At 34.4% G+C, this 21,704-nt stretch overlaps 1 protein-coding gene across 1 annotated transcript in view; it reads right to left on the reverse strand.

The window, feature by feature from the left end:
* Window positions 1-5,485: 5,485 nt before the first annotated feature.
* Window positions 5,486-21,704, reverse strand: part of PpD3 (protein phosphatase D3) — a 258,573-nt gene continuing 242,354 nt past the window's right edge. Inside the window, exons 13-14 of the mRNA XM_090392850.1 lie at window positions 14,850-14,931; window positions 5,486-5,718 (exon numbers count right to left, since the gene is read on the reverse strand). Coding sequence (XP_090248976.1) covers window positions 5,662-5,718; window positions 14,850-14,931 — 139 coding nt within the window. The 3' untranslated portion in view covers window positions 5,486-5,661. The remainder of the gene's footprint in view (window positions 5,719-14,849; window positions 14,932-21,704) is intronic.

A 21,704-nucleotide genomic window follows, 5' to 3' on the forward strand; every position in this document is an offset into this window, starting at 1 on the left:
GCAATGGTCATGATTATAAATATGTTGAGTTAGTTGTCAACGATGGTATCTCCGTAATGGAGATGTGAAGATGAATTAGCTGGAAGGATTTTTTTTTTTTTTTTTTGCTTTCTGAATCTTGGGGCTTTCATCCTAAAAAATAGACAAATGAGCTAGTGAATACATTTAATGAAATGTTAGTTTTATAGCTACAGTTGTAATTACAGTATTACCAATAAACTGTCAAATATGCTTATTCTACACTCCATCTTTCTGGAAAGAGTGGTCAGACAAAGTGTAACCCACATTCCTTTTAACATGACTATGATCACACAACATCTGTACATAAACAATTTCCAGGAAAAAAAAATAATGCAATCTTTTGCAAGAGATGCTTGGTGAGTATAAGAAGTTCATGAGCTTTATGGAAATCTTCACACAGTTCAAGGTTGATCATTTTTAGCCTCATGAGGTTTTGGATTTACTGCATTTAATTCTAATCTGAAAAACATGAATCTTTTGTGAAAGGCTACAATCTGTATCATAATCTTCTCAGCAATAGTTATACTAATAAGCTTATGCTAGCCTGGGTTGAGATAGTTGAGCAGTTAGCATACCCAGTCTCCAACCAATTGGTTTCAAATCCAGTTATGGGAATGGATATTTGTGAATGTGTTTAGGTAGTATGGTCTCGCATGGAGAAGCAAAATTCATATTCTACCTAAACACATTCACAAATATCCATTCCCATAACTGGATTTGGAAGTCTGAAGTAACTTGGAAAGAAGTTCCATATTTGGTCTTTTTAGAGCAGCATTTCCAGATTACTTAAAAGAAGAAATATTTTTTTAATTAATTTAAAAAAACTTCCGTGGGTAGGAATGTCACAAAAAAAATTTACCAAAAAAAAACTTATAATTCTTCTCATACATTGAGAGTAAATTCTAAATTTACTCTCAATGTATGAGAAAATTCTAGAAGTTAAGTTAGAAGTAAAGAAATTTAGTTTACCTTTTCACAAAATTAAAAGATAATTATTTGTACCATTCATTTAACACAAACTTATTTTTTCTTGACTATCTACCATTCTCCAATTGTAGTGAATAAGCAATGCTGCTGACTACTTTAAATAAAAAAAAAAAATATCACTTCTGGAAACAAATGAGTTTCCTCAAACCATCATATCCAATGCCAAATTACAGGTCTTTAAATGTTCTTGAGGTATGTAATGAAAGCAATCCAAGAAAGCTAATTGTAAACATGGCATTTGCAACTCATGACTAGTTTTTTCCCTGGACATTTGTTATCAGTATGTTCTGTGTTGCATGGGTCACAGATGACCCACAGTGGACTTTTTTGTTCAGGCCATTTGTGATTTCTGTTATTTAAAAGAAATATCATCGTGCAATATTTCGTATCGTTATCAATTAACACATCACTATCATATCTAGCACATTTATGACATTGTTGATCACTAATGACCCATGCAGCATAATGATCTGTTTCCACTCATTGCAGCACTATCTATTGTTGGTGTTCAACTGTGCAAAGTTCTTTTGTTTATACTTCATTATGTTGCGCCATTAGTTGTTCATTGATACATTGAGCTTACCTGACATGTGAAGCAAATGATTTATTGTCTACATGGTATTCATGGAAAGTGGTCTTAGAATAATGAATATGGAATTACAAGAAAAACAGTGCTTAGTGATACATTTGATGAAATAGTTTTGCCACATAAAGTGAAATGCACTCATATCTTACAAATCACCTCATTTGAAGATGAATTTTCAAGCAATCTATCAAATGAAATACAAGTATCTCATGCTACTAAATGCTATTGAATTTTATAAGTTCTGAGAGTGAAGATGACAGAGGCAATGACAACAGTACTGATAGAAATATTGATTAAAAAAATTATGGTTTGATCCACTTGGAAACCTACCTCTGGTTTCTCTTGGTTTCAGAAGAAATATATGAAATAATAGCAGAGCAGACTAATTTGAATGCAATCAAGTAGTTGGTTGAGTGGACCCTACCACTAAAAATGAAATCAAATGAATTTTTGTCCTTGTTATAAGGACAGGATTAGCAAAGATTTGTGAAATACATCTTCACTGGTCCAAAGGCCCTGCATTTGAACAAACTTTTCAACACATTATGCACCTCAAAATTGTTTAACTTATTTTGAAAATGCTGTATTTTACAAACAGCAAGTTCAACTGAATCATTTATATAAAATCAGGATTCTCAGTTATGCACTGAATAAAACTTTTCAGGAACTGAAACGCTGACACCATTTCATGGTAATATCTTTAGACAGTATATATAAAAAAAAGACAAATATAGGATCAAATTATGTTCTGCACCAGGATATACTTATAATTTTCAGATATATCAGGGTAAAAGATCAGACATGCAAGAGACAACTCTTACAGTGTCATGTTGCTTTGTGAAAATATATTAGGAAAAGGACACACATTATATACTGATAATTGGTACACAAGTACAGATTTGGCAAGAATGTTAATTCATGCAAATGCTCATTAAAAAAAAATGTTCAGGAATTTCAAAAGAAGTAGCTAAAAGAGAGAGAAAAAAATTGAAGTGAGGAGAACCATCTGTACAAGATAAATACAACACATAAGACTTGCATCACAGTTTTGAAATAGACGTAAGCGTGATGCCCTCTTATTATTACATTAACTCTTCTGGAGTAAAAGACTCAGAGGAAGAGAGAGGTTTATATCATTAACAATTATTCATTATATAAGAAGTATGCATCATATTATATTGCAATGTGAAAATAAGTATAGCTATATTACAAAAGTCCACAAATTTACAGAAAATCTCTCCTGCCTGCAACATATCTGTCATACCAAAGTTGAAGTTTATTCACAACATACTCAGGCAATGTATTTTACTCTCCACATAAAAAATATACTTCTCACCCTCTTGTTCACTGCTCCCTTGTGCAATTTCCAGGGATGGCCTTTCGTTTATTTTCTGCCATCCGAAAAAATCTCTCTCATATCCACCCAGTATATACCTCTCAAGAGCTTAAATGTCTCAATCATATCACTCCTTGGCCTTCTATGAACTAAACTCTGCAGATTACAACTTAAAACCACCAAACATTTATTTAATTTTATTTGGCTCTCACCCATGATGATTTTTTTTTTAATTTTTTTTTTTTAATCTATATTAATTGTACCATGGGTGGGTTAAGGTTTTTTTAAAATTAATTACACAGTCCAGAAACCTGCTCTAGAGATCTAACATGGAACTTTTTTCAAGCCACTTCAGACTTCCAATAAGCTATGCAGTGGTCTCACACTGGCAATGAAGTTAATCTCCCAAACCTAAAGACAATCATAAGCATTCATGCCTACAGCAGGATTCAAACCTGCAACCTGATGGTTGGAGAACAGGTACACTAAATCACCTGGTCAACCATGCCAGTAACTGAAACAGTCAATATTACAAAAAAAAAAAGACATGACTGTACTGAGACAAAAAATGATTGTCGATTATGACGAAGGCAAATTTTACACTGATATTAAGAGAGATCTTCAGGGACTCATAGAGAGAGGCCAGATCAGTCAGATCAAGCAACAGCAATTCATTACACAAAAGCATCAAGTGGTACAGAAAACTAGCATTTGAGCTTCTGCTAAATACAGCTGTGATAAATGCCTAGTAATGCTCAGCAGAATAAAAGATAATATTTCAATCATTGAATTTAAAAATCAATTAATTATTTACGTATTTAATGTAATGCCAAGGTAAATAATTGACTTATCCTCGAAAATTACAAAACGAAAACAAAGTGACAAACTGCCAAAGAAAGATGGCAAACTATCAACAATAAGGTGACACTATCAGGTCTGTTATATAAAAAGTTAAAAAATTTGGTCTGAAAGTTGCAAGAAACTATACTATAAAAAGTAGCAACATTCTGTGAATTGTTCTTCCAAACCTTATCTAATGTTTACCATGTTTTAACACAAACATTGCAATATGTATTAATTATAAATTATTTAAATAAAAATATTCAACTTTGTTGCATGGTGCACATTATACATTAGATCTTCTTATCGATAATAATGATGTTTGCAATCTTATAAATATTATACAACATGCATTACAGATACAGAAAGTTTTCTTATACAGCTGGCTTTAGCAGCCAGTGCCAAAAGAAATTCATATAGCAAACTGTTCCTGTGGTTGCCATGAGTTTACTATAGTGAGTCAATTATAGATGGATCATAAATATAGAAATGAGTTTAAAATATCCTGACAACACTATTTTATGTCGTCTGATCACTTCATGTTAGTATTTAATATTATTTGTAAGCCTTCAGAAGACTCATGCATGGGAGGTCAAACTCACACAGACCACAATACACATTATACCTTGCTTTGAAAACATTCAACATGCAGTGAATAGTCATTATTCACTATTGAATGAGTAGTGAATGACTGACTACTTACCATGCAAAAAATCTCCTTTTCATTTCCTTACATGCCAACTACCCTATATTAATCTGTTAGGCTCTTCTCACTAACTTATGTCTTAGTAACATGACCTCTTTTCCTTTTATCTGCCAAACTCTCTATTAATCTTCCCACATACTCAGTCTCAGAGAGTCTTAAGACAGTCATTCACCTGCCTCTGCACTGCCTACTGTTTCCTTATCACACATACATATATAACCTGGTGATTAGATCTGTGATAGGAAACCTGGATGTGACTTTGTAGGGCCATATACCTACTTAGTATCAGTGTTCTCATTATGGGGGCAATTTTATGGGTAACTTTTACCACTTTTGCGACCTGTTCCTTGAATTTCAGCTAGCCATCCACCGATACCCATAATTCCTTTGACTCTTTCACTTCCTGTACCGAAGTTACTCCAGTACAAACATCTTGTTTCATCTACTCTGGCTATGCAGCAATAAACTGACATTCCTATTCACATGTTCGAAGTACCAATCTATTCAAATCTCTTCTAAAAACACTAGTCGAGAGTTTCCTGCCCTGCTCTTGCCAATTTAGCAAACAATGGAAACCACATAATAAATGGATCCCAAATAAAACTGAGTCAAAAAAAATAGTTCAGGTCTAATAATGTTCTATCTTCTAGTCACTTCACTATACACTCACACACACACCTGTTATGCAAAAAAGAAAGACATAATTTGGGTTCTAATGTGATTATTTCACTGAATAAAATATATTGTATGATATACATGACTTTAAGAAGTCTAAAATAAGTAATTTCACTATATATATATATATATATATATATATAAAAAAGTTAAAGACGTCCATAATTTTTCATAGTATAAAGGGCATTGGTAATCATAATCTCAACTTATTACACTTTTAAAGTGTGACAAGTTGGAGGGGATTCCTAACATGGTAAAAATAAAAATTTCATTAAAAGAGTTCCTACTATGTAGTCTAATATGCTATTAGTTTTCAATAACACAGCACTACACCTGATTCTGTAGTCATTTTTAATAAACTTTTCTACCATTTGGTATTCAACAATAGTTACTTATATACAGAAATTTTATTATACACAACTATTCACCAGTGCTCTTTTCCAGTGAAATCTGATCAATTACAATGGCATAGAACACTTCCATTTTGCTATTTTTCTAAGCACTTTATGGTCACATAAATGCCAGAAGGCTACTTGCATAGGCCATTGGTTTTACATTAGGATGAGGCTAAAAGATAAATATAAAAAAAATAATTTAATATGAACCTTATTCTGTCATTCACACACACAGTGTAAAAGCAAATTTTTATATAAATAGTCAGCATATTAGTAAAAGTGTAATTCCATAAACAGAATTAAGGCAATAAAAAAATTGTTAGGTCTATTATCATCATAATCAAATTGGTAATATATACCTTCTTGGGGTATATAGGATATTATGATAGTACTATATATGAACAAGTTACACCATTACTAACTTTCGATCAATAATTTTCCTCCAAATTAATCTTTTTATCTATCAAGACTCCAATTTTATTAGATCTTACATTTCTGTTTTCTAAGGCACTTTTTACTGTATCAATCCACCTATATCTTTTTGGTCTTCCTCTGGGTCTTTTTCCTGCCAAAGAACACTTGTTTAGGTAATCTTTCTTCTTCGATTCTGTTCAAGTGACCATACCATCTAAGATTAGCTCTGCTAACACATTGTAAAATTCGATGCAGTGAAATTTTAGATAAGGATTTTTTGGCATCGATTTTACTGAGGTCACAAGCCATGAGGAAAGAGAAAAATTGTAAATTACTATATTTTAAAGAAGTGCTGACTGTAAACTGTTAAAGCTAACTATCAAAAAAAAAAATGATATGGAAATTGTTCACAAATTATAAAAAATATGCATTATGTTGGTTTGATGTAACAGAATGTTAAAAGTAATTCTTTAAGTTAAGGAGAGTAGACCCAGACTATGTTGGCAACTTAAAAGTAAACAAAAGTATTGAAGGTCGTTCAGATGTAAAGATTGTTGCTGCCAACTCTGAAGGTCAAACCATCAGTGACGTCATTTATTTCTGGAAGATTCGGGGTCTCCGACATTAAAAACAAGGAGCTTCTGAATCATATAAAAGAGGCTGTTCACAAGTTTGTTCATTTTTCAGAAGTAGAAAGCCCAAGAGAGGAAGGTCATTCTACAGAGATGTATTATATTGATTCGTAAAATTCTGTTTCGCTACATATCTGCCATGCTGTTCATAAGAAGGGAGTTTACACTGACAACATATAAGGGAAGCTAGCTTTAATATTAATGCATAGGCAGTTGTAACTGATATTTACTAAGGTGTTTGTTTTTTAGATATTTAATATAACAAACTACTCTAATTTTTTGGAGTGATCCAATAGCTCTCTATCAATGTTTGTATTATTGGGAATTTAGCGAAAATGTATTCCAATTCTTTTTTTAGGATATATATATATCGTCATTTAAGCAAATAACTCAAGCTCTCAGCGTTAGTGTTTTTATTAAGCCATACATTTGTGCATAATGTCAGTGTTTGGGAATTCTTTATATACAATAGTATAAAAGCACTTCTTGGAGTTATGGCCAAGATAACTAAAAGAAATAACCATCTGGAAGTCTATTAACTAATGGAATAACAGTTATTTTAAATTTCTAAAGTAAATTTTATTCTATGTAACATGCATAGCCATGCAATCCAATTGAGGGCACAGTCAACATAGTTGAATGCTTGTCATATTCTATCTTCTTATTAAAATTACTTTACCTTGTATCTTTATCCCTGAAAATGCCTCACTTAATGTTAAATAAAATATTCATTGCCTGTGTGGGTTATGCTGATTAAATGAATTGCCATGAAAATGATAAAGACAAGATTTATTTGTATAAAGTAGCTGAAGTAAGGTGAATATGTAAGTATAACATATAAAGTAGCTGAAGTAAGGTGAATACGTAAGTATAACATATAAGATTAGTTGATAGTACATTATATAAATGTGGCAATTATTTAACTGTTTAAATTCAAAGATTGGAGATATAGAGTGGCTGAATTACCTAGCAACATCAGGTTTAGGAAATGTGATAATTCTAAAATCATAATTTGGGAAAACAGCTGGCTTTTAGTAAATGAATCAAGTGGGACAATTTGGATGTTTTCTTTATCATTATCTTCTCAGCCTAAGGACTTGCTACTAAATGTTGTGATGGTAAGTTTTTCATCCCTGATACAAATATTCTGTTCTTTTTCATCTTTCCACTTTTGACATGATTGGGAACAGGCTAGGTATTCTATCTTGCAGAACAGTCATTATTTTTCTTAACTCCATATTAAACGTATATGGTAGATCCATGACAAGTAGTTTGGGTTGTTGGTGTTTTTGAGATTTACAGAATCACAATGGATTTGGGTTGTAGATCTTAGGCCAATTGAGATATCTGACTTTAACAGAAACTGGATTACTGGCCTGGTTGTCTGAGTGATTAGCATATCTGCTCTTCAACCAACAGGCAGCTGGTTCAAATCCCACTGCAGGCATGGATGTTTATGAGTGTCTTTAGGTGAGAGATGAATTTCATTGTTCTCACTTATTGGAGGAAGGCCAAAAGTGCCTGAAAAAGTTCCATGTTTGGTCTCTAGAGCAAGGCTTCCAGACTAGGTAAAAAAATGAATAAAAATATAAAATCAATTAAAAGAGGGGGGGGGGGGGATCTTTAGCACATCCGCAGTGTGAGTGTACTATAGGTTTACAAATAAACCTTTCATGGATGGGAGCTTTAACAGAAACTGGATTACTGGCCTGTTGTCTGAGTGATTAGCATATCTGCTCTTCAACCAACAGGCAGCTGGTTCAAATCCCACTGCAGGCATGGATGTTTATGAGTGTCTTTAGGTGAGAGATGAATTTCGTTGTTCTCACTTATTGGAGGAAGGCCAAAAGTGCCTGAAAAAGTTCCATGTTTGGTCTCTAGAGCAAGGCTTCCAGACTAGGTAAAAAAATGAATAAAAATATAAAATCAATTAAAAGAGGGGGGGGGGATCTTTAGCACATCCACAGTGTGAGTGTACTATAGGTTTACAAATAAACCTTTCATGGATGGGAGCCATATAAAATACTAGAAGTTTAGGTATGTCAATGGTAAGGAATCTTGGTCAGATCCAAAGTGCCATCTCTGTGTATGAAGATGTGCTGATCAGTATTAGAGCTTCACATCTTAGTCTTTTTTAAGTTCTGGATACATCTCATCTGCGATGTTGAGATCTCCCTTTGACATGACTCCTCATAATTTAATTGATCATGGAGTGTTACTGCAACTGATATTCTCTTCCAATGGAAGCTACTCATAGTAGCAGTAAAGTGTTGTTGATAAGACAGATCTATGAGAATATCACCTATTACTTACATAGTTTCTTTATCATTTTTAATAATCCTGCCAATCCTTCTAAACCTTTCTGAGTAGCAAAAAGCGATATTTTTCTCACTGGAATCTTTTTTTTATTGTTATTACATGATGATAGCATTTATTATGGTAAAATTATGGAGAACTACCAGGTTGCAGTAAATTTAATATAAATCAAGGTAACTATACAATATTTTGACGTTCATCATTTAGTACACACACATATCAGCTACATTAAATTCACGTAGTAATGCCAAAGTTTCACTAACTTGTCAACCATCACCCTACTAACCCTGACCTCTACTGAAAGAACACTACATCAAAGCTAGAGTCCTGTTTCAATCATATTATTCTGTAATTAGAAATACTGCTTAATGATAACAGCATTAGTGGTGGCCTGATGAATATTTCAAATAAGGGCTCAGGTTATCAAATTATTGCTTATAGTCCTGGAGATCAACAGTTCTAATCAGTGATCTGTTTGAAAGAGAATTATGTCACTTGAATGTGTATCATTACAGAAATTTTAGACCATCATCACTGTTGAGATTAGGTTGGTTAGAATTTCACAGACTGACACAACAGTGTGATTTAAATAATCAATGTACAGATATAACCAATTTAACCATCTCTTCATCAATGAATGACTAAAAACAGCCAACCACCTATGTAAATGGCTGGACAGATTGATCACAGCTAAGTGATCAATCTATCCAGCCATACACTCACTACTACAAGGATTAAATTTTGGAGTAGCACCCAGGAACAGTTAATAAATCAGATTTTACATATTATTATATTGAAAGGGACTATAAACGTTTCTCCCAACTAACATAGCTCATAAAATACAATTAGTTCTAACCGAAACTAGCAATCAGGTTTTAGTGATGCTTGTGCCATAAGATTGAACAAATTAATACAATAACCTAGGGAAAACAGTGACTAATATATTTAATAGTCATATATTTCAACCTGAAAATTACTGGTCATTATCAGTGGCATCAGGCAGTTTGAATACAAAGAGCACAAATAATAGATTATGTAAGAGCAATCTGATGTCATACAATGCAAATGGATAACAGAGGAAACACTATTATTTAAAAAAAAAAAAGAGTTAATGATGTTTAATTAGAATAAGACTCTTCGATATGGAGAAGCAGTCATTATTTCTTTAATAAACATTGGAACTTATAGCAACAGCAATGGAATAAGTATGCTTCTAACCATAAGAAATTGTGATCAAAATCAATTCTATCTCGTACTAGGGAAGATTTGGTAGATAGAAATATAAGAAATATAGGTGTTCTTACAATCTTTTGTCCACTGAATGCTCAGTTTGTCCATGTAACTGTCCCCTTTCTTACTTCATACAAGTTGGATGTTCAATTCTACATTTCCCAATTAAAAAAAAAAAAAAAAACTGAGAAATCTAGCCTAGCACAACATGGAATTGATATTGACCAAAATAACCTAAGGTCAGAAACATGTTTACTCCACTGAACTGCAATGATTGCCTCTCCTTATTGAAGATATGGGAGAGTCTTATTCTAATCAAACATCATTAACTTTTTTTTTTCTATTTTAAATAACACATTTCCTCTGTTATCTATTTGCATTGTATAACAGCACATGGTTCTTTGTATTCAAACTGCCTAATACCACTGATGATGATGACCTGTAATTTTCGGGTGAAATATTTGAATATTAAAAATATTCTTTGTTCTTTTTCCTTGTGTTATTTTTATTTAATTATTTTCAAGTGGCAAACATGCCAAAACATAATTCAAAACTGTCATTAAAAGTAGTCTAGGATATCCATTGAAGTAAAACTTTCATCATCAAATTCCTGCCATGTACCATCAAAGGGTGTACAGGATATGATAGTACTACACTAAAAATTTACATCATTACTAACTTCCTAACTACAATTTTCCTCCAAATCAGTCTGTTACTTGTCAAGACTCCAACATTATCAGATCTTATATTTCTAACCTCTAAGGCACTTTGTACCGTATCAATCCACCTATATCTTGGTCTTCCTCTGGGTCATTTTCCTGAAAACCTGGCAGAGAACACTTGTTTTGCTAATCTTTCCTTGCCCATTCTGTTTAAGTGACCATACCACCTGCGATTAGCTCTGCTAACGCATTCCTGGATGCTGACAATGTCAAGTTCTTTCCTAATATGATACTGCCATTGATGCCATCTGTTCACAGGACTCATATCTGCGGTCTATAGTCTTCGGTCAAGTATTTTACTTCTGACCCAGCTCTCAGATCCATAAGTTAAAACTGGTTTGAATACCATCTTGTATACAGCTAATTTAGTATTCTGACTAATTTCTCTCTTATTCCATATGAATTTATTCGATTCACTTCCTACCATACCAGCTTTGTTGATTCTGTTGTCTATTTCTATATTTAATTTACCATCTTCAGTAAAAATCGTGCCTAAGTAGCTGAAATGTTTTACTTGTTCCACAGGTTCTCAACACAGTTGACATTTTCAATGATTCTGCCTATTTTCATTCTTTTTATTGCTGACCTTCATACCATATCTATTACAACATTTAGTCCGTGAATCTTGCAGACTTGTAGCGGATTTATTTAGAAGTATAGCATCACCCGCATAAAGCAAAGAGCTGACATTAACATCTCCAATTTTGATATCATGTTTAATACCACTTTCTGTCATAATGTGATTCATATAGATAATGAATAACAGAGGGGATAATGTACATCCTTATTTCTCACCAGATTTAACATTAAACCATCTTCCTACTTCAATTCTAACTGCTGACTTACAACTCAAATAAAGACTAAGTATTGCTTGATATAATGCCCCATTGACACCATATAACTGTAGCGCATTGAATAGCTTTTCTCTTGGCACCTTGTCATATGCCTTTTCCAAATCGACAAAACTTAAATACAGATCTTTGTTATATTCCCATGGTTTCTCCACTATTTGTCGTGAAGTGAAGATCTGATCCTGACAGCAGCCTCTATTTGACCTGAATCCAGCTTGTTCTTCACCAAGCTTTTCTTCCACAATTCTTCTCATCCGTTTCTCAAGTATACTTGCATATATCTTACTAGGAACACTTCGATAGGGATATACTTCTGTAATTCTTACATTCAGTTTTATTTCCCTTTTTATATATGGGTACTATGAGAGCTCTACTCCAATCATCAGGAATTCGTCCCTCTGTCCAGGCATTCTGAACTATACAGTGCAGCCACTGTAAGACTTTTTTTTTTTTATACCACCATTCTTCAGCATTTCTGGTTGAATATCATCAACTCCTGCTGCCTTTCAACATTTCAAGCATAGATATGTATTCCTGACTGCATGCTTCATTTAGCAGTTTTTCAAAGTAATTACTCCATACTTCAAGTTGAAAGTTTATTTTTCACTTGGTTAGAGTATAATAAATTTAGTTTAATCCTTTATCCAAGTGTGAGCAAACAAAGTTTGCGCCTGAAAGTATCTTCAGGACTGGGGTAAGGTGATACAACACCAGGGCACTCCTTGCAAAGGTGGAGCAATCTACCAACGCTCCTATCTCAGTATCTCCCAACATTATGGGAGATCTACCAACACTCCTATCTCAGTATCTCCCAACATTATGGGAGATACTGAGATAGGAGTGTTGGTAGCTTGCTCCACCTTTGCAAGGAGTGCCCTGGTGTTGTATCACCTTACCCCAGTCCTGAAGATACTTTCAGGCGCAAACTTTGTTTGCTCACACTTGGATAAAGGATTAAACTAAATTTATTATCCATACTTCAAGGATATCTTTTTCTCCTATTTTAATGTCACCTTTATCATCTCTAACTCCTTTTTCAGCACCCTTTCCTCCATTTCTAAGCTTCTTCAACAACCTCCAGAATATTTATTTTCTATGGTCCTACCAAAGTCCTCCCATGACTTTTGTTTAGCTAGTTTTACACAGTGTTTAGCTTTCTTACATTTTTCTCTGTATTCTCTAAGAGCACAAGCTGACTTATTTGCCAGGAACTTTTGATATTTTTTCTTCTTTTCTTTCACTGCCTCTTTAACTTCCTGTGTCGACCATGGAGTTCTAATTTTTCTATCCTTGCAGACAACTTCACTACATATTTCTAGATGAATTAATCAGGATTTTCTTCAAGGCTTGCCATTGAATCTCTAAAGTTTGGTTCCTGTTCTCAATCTCTTTCTTCAATAATCTTTGTGTATTTTAGTCAACAGTTCAATTTGAGAGCTGCTCAACTTTTATTTGCTTTAAAACTTTCTTACATGTTATTCTTTTCAATTTTATCCTGCTCAAGACTAAATAGTGATCACTTCCAATTTCAAATCCTCTGTAAACTCTGGTGTCCTGCACCAGAGAGAAAACATCACTATCAACAATAACATAGTCAATGAGACTTTTCTTATTCCTTGCCTCTTCTCTCCATGTGAATTTGTGCACATTTTTATGTTGGAACATAGTGTTAGTAATAACCAGTCCATGTCCTGAAAGGAAATCCAACAGGTATTTGCCATTATTATTAGCTTTGCTCTTTTCTCCAAATTTTCCCAAAACATTTTTGTATGTCTGACAATCACTTCCAACTCTGCTATTTAGATCCCCAACAAGGACCAACTTTTCCTTTTTCATTGTGTCAGTTGCTTTTTCTAAAGTCTCAAAATATTCCTCCACTTCTACCTTAGTAGAACCTTCTATGGGACCATAGGCACAAATAAGTCTCATTGTCCAGTTCCCCATTCTCATATTTGCCCACATTACTCTACTTGAGATTGCCTTCTATTCAAGAAGATTAGCCTCGTATTTTGTGTTGAATACTATGGCTATTCCTTTTCCATGATTGTCATTGCCTGAATATAACACTGTGTATTTATTGCACAGAAAGATCTCATTTCGATCTAGTACTTATCTAATTCCTCATCTAGCTCCATTTCTTTGCCATTCAGGCTTCTTATGTTGATAGTGCCAATCTTTAACTCTGCTGATGTTGCGTTGGGGGTATGGTTTCAGATTTGTTCCAGTAGCTGACTTTTCGCTGTTCGCCCTGGTTCCCTGGCAAAAACAACGGGGGCCTTGTTTAACCGGGCGACGCCCCAGCAGGCATGAAATTTTGTCATGTTTTACCATCATTTTGTATATTGGTTTAAGCCAATAAGAATACAATTTGGTCAGCTAAATCTCAAATTGCCAGCCCATCCTCGTTCGATCAGTATCCAGGGAGATACCTAACAGGGTGCACCACAAGAAGGTGAGGATTGGACAATTGGGTCAGAAGCCCTGGTCAGTTCTCCGCATTCTTTTAAAGGCTATGTGGAGGTCTCCTCTCAGTTATACAGCTTTGACCCTTAAGCACCCCGTAAAACTTTCATAAACAACTATATGACTTTCTTTTTCTTCTAACTTGAAAATACCAAACATTTCATGAAACTGACATGGCTATTAATCCCCCAACCGGCCATGATGTCTATAGACATCCAGCTAAATCTGGATATGATTCTGTAACACCTGTTGAATAAAATGGTTAAGAAATGCAATTTGGTCTCACTATTTCATCCATCTCTGCAGGTAAGGAGTTAAGTAAAATATTACAAGGAAACCTTTCACAATATAAAAGAAGTTATTACAAACTGGGACAAAAATGTAACTAAAAATTTGTCTGAAAAGCAACAGTAATGGGAATCTACTTAAGGGTGACTGTAAGTAGGTTTGGTTATTAAAGCTTCAATCTTAATGTTTTCTGATTGGCTATCATGTACAGATGAAAAGAATATACAGGATAAAATACACTGATTGATGCAAAATTAAAAATTATAAATTTTAAAAAAAAATTTCTTCAGATTTACAAATATCTTAACATGTCAACACAAAATATATCGCCTATGTCTTCCACTTATCACATTATATTAATATTAAATGATTTACTAAATTACTTACCACTGCACTGTAGGTGATGAAACTTGGTTTCAAGTCTTTTCCTTTCATTGTAATAAAAGCACCTTTATTTCCCATAGTATCACTATGAAAAATTTACATTAATATATTCAATATGTTTAAAAGTAACCAGAACCTTAAGACTAATAACTGATTATTATAATTTTCTTATTTCAAGAGAATATCTTTAGAATTATACAGGTATCATATTATTATTATGTGATTCATATGTGATATCATATTATTATTATCTCCAAGGAACAGGAAGGTAGTAAGAAGTTTGTGATAATGTAAACTTTTCATGTAGTACTCTCATAGTATCCTGTACACATCAGGAATTTAGATGCCTTGTCAGGGACAGGATACTGGTTTATGAAAGATAACTTTTAACAGTACATTGTTGCAATAAGCACAATTAATATAAATTAAAATGTAACAGTAGAATCTGCAGATGGAAAGATCTGAAAGAAAAACTATCTCAAGCTAACCTTCTATTTATTGGTTATATGATGTCATATATAGATATATATATATACACTGAATTAACTTTGCATTAGGAACACCCACCTAATAAGGCGTTGGTTCACCTCTCTGTGCAGTCACAGCTTGCAGTTGCCTAGGAACAGATTCCAGATGGTGTCGAACATCCTCCATCTGCAACTCGACCCATGTATGCTGCAACAATTCTGTCAGTTCATGCTCATTCTGTACAGAAGGATCAAAGTTCTCACACCCCATTCTAGCATATCCCACACATGTTCAATTGGGTTACAGTCAGGGTAGTTTGGGGGCCAAGGCAACGTGGCAAATTCATTATCATGTTTCTCCAACCATTCAGTACTTGTACAAGTCCAATGACAAGGTGCATTGTCCTGTTTAAAGATGGTACTGTAGTCAGGGTAGACCTCCTGCAAATATGGATGGGGATGGTTGGCTAACAGGTCCCTGTAACATTCACCATTCAGTGTTTGTGGGATGATAACCAATGGATCTAGGCACGTGCCAGGAAAAAGCTCCCCAGACCATAACACTACCTCCACCAGCCTGTTGAACCCCAAATGTGCAACCAGGAGATAGCGCTTCATGCTGTTTATGCCAAATGTGAACCTGAAAATCAGCATGATGCAGCATGAAATGGGACTCGTCACTTCAGATGAACTTCTTCCATCTATCAAGGGTCCATTGTCAATGTTCCTTGGCCTATGTGAGGTATTGTCTGCAATGCCTAGCAGTCATCATGGATACCCTTGTTGGTCTCCAGATGTGGGACCCCGGTGAAGCAAGGTACGGCACATGGTGCATATGGAAATGGGTCGAACTGCCCTGCTGCTGTACTGGTGGGTGAACTGTTTCACATCACTGAGATACCAGTCGTGACACCCGACGCTCACATTTAGGATTACCCATGCATGGCTAACCAATGTGAGCTCCTTCTGCTGGATCTATTCATGTTTAATCCAGTCTTGGTACACCCTTGATACAGTAGAATGTTTCTGAAATACTGGCACCTGTCCTCTGGGTCCACAGTCAAATTGGCTTACACCATCACGGTTCTCCATTAATGGCAAACATTTACTGATTATGTACAGAGGATAGGTGTGTGCCCATTTATAGTAGACATACGATGTTGGTATCATGTGGGTACTTTATTATCATGGCAAATATGTAAATGGGGGGGGGGGGGTCCTAATGCAAAGCTAATTCAGTGTATGACGACATACTCTTTGGAAACACAATGAAATGTGTTTTTACAACAGACTAATATTTCTATAACTGTGTTGTAAAACTTGCAGGCCTGGTTGACCAAGTGGAAAACGCAACTGCTCACCAACCAACCATAACATATCAGCTGTAGTTTTGAATTACATTGTAGGGATGTTTATGTATGTCTTTAGGTGATTTTGTATGGCTTTATGTGATTTTGTCTCCCAGTATGGAAACATGAAGTGGCTTGAAAAAAAAAAAAGATATTGAAATGTATGTAGAATAGGTTCACAAGCTTTTATGAGTGTGTTTAACATAAGGGAGAGAGAGGGGTTGTATACATTGTTTCCTCTTGCAGTGACTTTCACAGGTCATTCAAATTAATTTTAACAATTGGATGCTATTTAAGCTACTTCAGTTTCTCTGAAAAGTCAAGCTTGATCACATTAAAAAAGAAGTGAAGGCTGGGGGGGGGGGGGTTAACTCCTTCCTCTGCAGGTGCTTCATTCAAACGATCTCAACAAATCTAGAAAACAGTTGTTTCTTACTTCTTACTTGTTCAAGATTCCCACCCACGTGTAGACTCCTGTACGGGATGTATTGTTTAACTGGTTTCAATGAAATCTAGAATATAGTTCTCCCACTTCCCAGGAAACTTGCCAAACCCAATTCATTGAACAGATGGGGGTTTGTGGACAAGGATTATTTTGAAGAGTGAAGATGCTAATACAAGTTTTTCTGGGAATAATGGTGGATAAATTGTTGAAAAATCAGAATAAGAATATAATTGTGCCACACCCACACACATATATAAAATCAGCTAATGCCTTTTTTGTTCGTGAGGTAGGTGAGGCCGTTTTTAGCCCTATCCAACTTTTGGAGACTGAGTGGGCAGTTCAATCTCCACTGCTAGCCAATCAGCGATAACTGGCCCAAGGCTATCACTAATTAATCGGTACACAGTGAAGAAGGCAGGTAACAAGTTCCGCCATCTCGTGGTCTCTAACACAATATTTTTAATGTCTGAAAGTGGGTTCGATTGTCGATTTCCTTGGGTTTATGGATCGAAAAACCCGCTTGCCCATGCCAGAATCAACTAACTTGAGAAAAGGCTTAGAAAAATGTTCCTCCAGTCGGCGACTAGACTCGAAATTATAAGTCTTTCTCCATACAATCAAGTGCCGTAGAGTGCAAACGTCACTTCTACTGAGCTACTGCTCTTATATATATATATATGATAATGTAATTCTCGTATTTTTTTGTTTATATATATACAATTACACCCCAAGTTACGTAAGTAATGTATTCCATAAACCTTTACGTAAGTCGAGTTTGTAAATTACATACATACAATAGAATGTTCAATGGCCACTCATACTACTTCTTACATTAATTATTTTGCCATTAATCAGATATTTTCCATTTTTAGGGTGATTAAAAAAGATTCAACTGTATTTGAATAATGTACATACTGTAAATATGAAAGTATAAAAAATATAAAAACAAACTGAAATATTCAGTTTTCAAATAAAAAAAATTCTTGTGATGGCTAAGTTGGCTGTTCTGCAGGAAGTTTTACCCCTTTCGATGTTGAAGGCTGAGGGTCGTCTGAATTGTCATCTTGACTTTGTTGTGAACGGCATCTCAGAAACATGTGTAGAGTAGATTGTGTGGTCACACGCTTTCAACTTTTCTTCTAAAGTAATTGCAGACCTTTGTTTTTCTAGATTTATTACCAGCACATTTGGTTTTGCATTTGTATTCCATTTTAAGGGTTTAAAAAAAAAAAAAAAAAAAAAAAAAAAAAAACTAGCAGTGATAACAAGTGACTGAGCTAACCACATGAGGCATCTACTACTGTACAGCAATAAGGGTGTCAAAGACGCACCTGCGCAAAGCTGCAAACGTGTTCATATGCGCTATTAGATTTATTAATACCTATTAATTAAACTGCAAATTTATGTAAGTCACATGTTACGTAACTTAGGGTGTAACTCTGTGTGTGTGTGTGTGTGTGTGTAAGAAAGGCAATGATTAGGCTAAAATGGACTACTGTACACATATTTGCCTGAATATTTATTTAGAAGATAAGAAAACATCAGAAAGGACAAATTACAAGTGACTAAAATTATATCGGGATTATGGAATACTGGAAATAAGATTAGACTGAGTATGGTTTGTGGAGCTCAATAGTCAGAGGGAAATAAAAGGAGATATGAACAGGATTTAAAGGAGTTACTAAGAAGATATGTGGGTGAAGAAGAAAAAAAAGGTTATTCTTTCAATCTTATAAGAATGTTGCTAGCAAGGAAGCTACAAGAAGTTTTGTATGGAAGATGGATGGCAAGGGCACTACCATTGTAGGTGGGTGAGCATTGCCAATATTAAGAGAATTTAAAGCAATTACAGTCATCCCTTGACTTACGTCCGGGTTCCGTTCCATCCAGAAGGACGTAAGACGATGCATTAAATCAACAGAGTTATAGGGATTAGGGACTTTACCGTAATAAGTATACTGTCATTTTAATTTTTAAACCTTATTATAAAAATGTACTGTGTGTTACTGCCACTATAAAACAGGAGAATAATCACCCAAATCTTCCTCCACAATCATATCTTCATTACCTTCCCTGTGTGAACGATCAAGGCTGTGGCTCTTCTGGTGTAACCTTTGTTTTTTGATGAAAATGTCCAATGTGCTTTGCTTATTCCGTTTCTTCTTTTCATTATAAATTTGTTCATAGCAAGCAAACGCATCATGTACTTTCGTTTCTACTAATAAGTAGCATTAAACATTGGGTCCACGTCTTCAACAATTTTGAGAACATCGCTAACTGAAGAGAACATTTCTGCAAGACCCTTCACTGTAAATTGTTTAACTATCTCTTCCTGTTTCTCTTTTCCCTCTTCCTTTCTTGTTTTTCCTCTTCTGCAACAGTTGTTCCTCTAGTTCTACTAATTCTTCGTTGGTCAACTCTTCAGGGGAACTTTCCATGAGTTGAATTATGTCGTCATCATTCACTTCGAGATTCAGATTGTTTGTTAGGCCCACTATTACAAACTTCCAAAATCATGCACAAACCCTTTTAACGGCATGATAAATATTGAATATTTTCCAGAACTGCATGAGAATCTGGTCATTTCCTTCAGTAGCAGAAATGGCTTGTGAAAAAGTTCTCCATAGATAACAAGCCTTTAAACAGTGCAAGAACTCCCTGATCCATTGGTTGGATCAATGCAGTATTGTTTGGAGAGAGAAACATGACCTTGAACTTGGTAAAGATCACTGCTATAAGACGGATGACCTGGAGCATTATCTAGAATTAATAAAATTTTAAATTCCAACACTCGGAAGCTCCACAACATAAAAATTAGGTCACGACTCCGACTAATAAGCGACACAAGCTCCTCTAAAGCAGATACACCAAGCCGTCATGACACAGCCCTACACTTATCCCAAAATGTTCCGATAACACGATCGAAACGGCTCGCATCCCATGAACGCTCTCCCCGCCCTTAAATATAATAATACATATATGTATATATAATATATAATAATAATAATATATATATTATTTAAAAAAAAACGGGTTTTCTAATTAATCTTCCCACCTTGCCTCAAACACCTCCACGTTTCCTACCCCCCCCCCTTTAACAGCCTAATAGCAGAAGTATGGAGAACGAAGACATCCAAACAAGGTATGTGCAAAATTTCTTCCTCTATTAGTCTGCATATATTTACCCTTAAAATACACTTATAATACCCCAAGAATTCTTGAGTAAAAAGCCAATGTATTTAAAATAAGGGACACTCCTAAACAAAAACAGGCAAAAATTGCTGTAAAAATAATAGCTTTTAAGAGGAGTAACATGGAATTTCCCAGAAATAATACCTATAATTGATTAATAAATTAAAATTACAGTGTAAAATCGTAATTTTTGTTTCTTTTTTTATGTAGTATATCTGAATGAATAAAAATGATAAGTAGAAATATTGAAGTAGTGAAATTATTAATAATTTGAAAAAATACTTAAGTATAAAAAAAAAGTTAGAGGCATCACACACGGAGTCTGCCTAATGTGCAAAATTATCTTGGTCCGTTACTGCTTTGATGCCAAATGAATTCAAGCTATCCCTTTTATACAAGGCTTTTCTGCCATCAAACACACTCCACACATCTAAAAACACATTGATTTCTTCTATACAGCCTGCACATCAAATCATTTGTTACCATTGCTCTCCTTCTTAACTTAGTACTGTCATATTTGTGGGTAGGAAACCTGCATTTTTAATTTCTAACATTTCTTTCTCACTCCTTCCGACAGATCTTTCATATCCTCTCTCTCATACTATATTTGTTGCAACTTAAAATATTAGTTCCTACAAGAACTACTGTCTTTTACTTTTCTTTTCTGTTTATTCAATTACATTTGTCATATATTTTTGTCCCCGAGAAGCTAGAAGTAGAAATCCCTTAGCAAGCACAAATTTTATGATTGAATCATCATACCATATCATCTTGTTTTTTTCTTAAATTTTAATTGACTTATCTTATTATTATTATCAAGTTCAATGCTTTCCTGTTGTGATTCTGTCTTAAGTTATGTTAAGCATTTTTTTTCCAATTCTCTGATCGATTTTCTAATAATTTCTTTTAATCAGGATATTTTCAATGGGTGATTATCCTCAGATATATTATCATTATCACTGCAGCAATGATTCTGTTCATCAGGACAAAGGTTCTCATCAGTATAGTAACTACTTGTGCTTTAGAAACTGCCCTCTTGTGACGAGTTTTCAGCACCATTCTTAAGACTATTAAAAACTAATAATATTTCTATAATTATGTTATTAAATACTCTAGTACAATAAATACACTGAAAACTACAATGATATACTAAAAACACACACCAATTAATCTAAGAAAACGCTCAGTAGTTCATCAAAAAATTGCAATTTACGGGAGCTTCGTAACAGCATAATCTTTTCACCAGATAGCCTCAAAACAGATTTTTGTTATGCTGTTGGATATCTCATCATGTAGTGTATATAACATTACATTTACTCACTCTGAAATGACAGCCATTATCATTTGACTACACTTCCTGCCTATTCAAATCACCCTATAAATGCTGCATATCACTAGTATCCCT

Source organism: Typopeltis vanoorti, chromosome 1, assembly GCF_054136105.1.
Source record: "Typopeltis vanoorti isolate ZY-2024b chromosome 1, IOZ_Tvanoo_1.0, whole genome shotgun sequence".
NCBI lineage: Eukaryota > Metazoa > Arthropoda > Arachnida > Uropygi > Thelyphonidae > Typopeltis > Typopeltis vanoorti.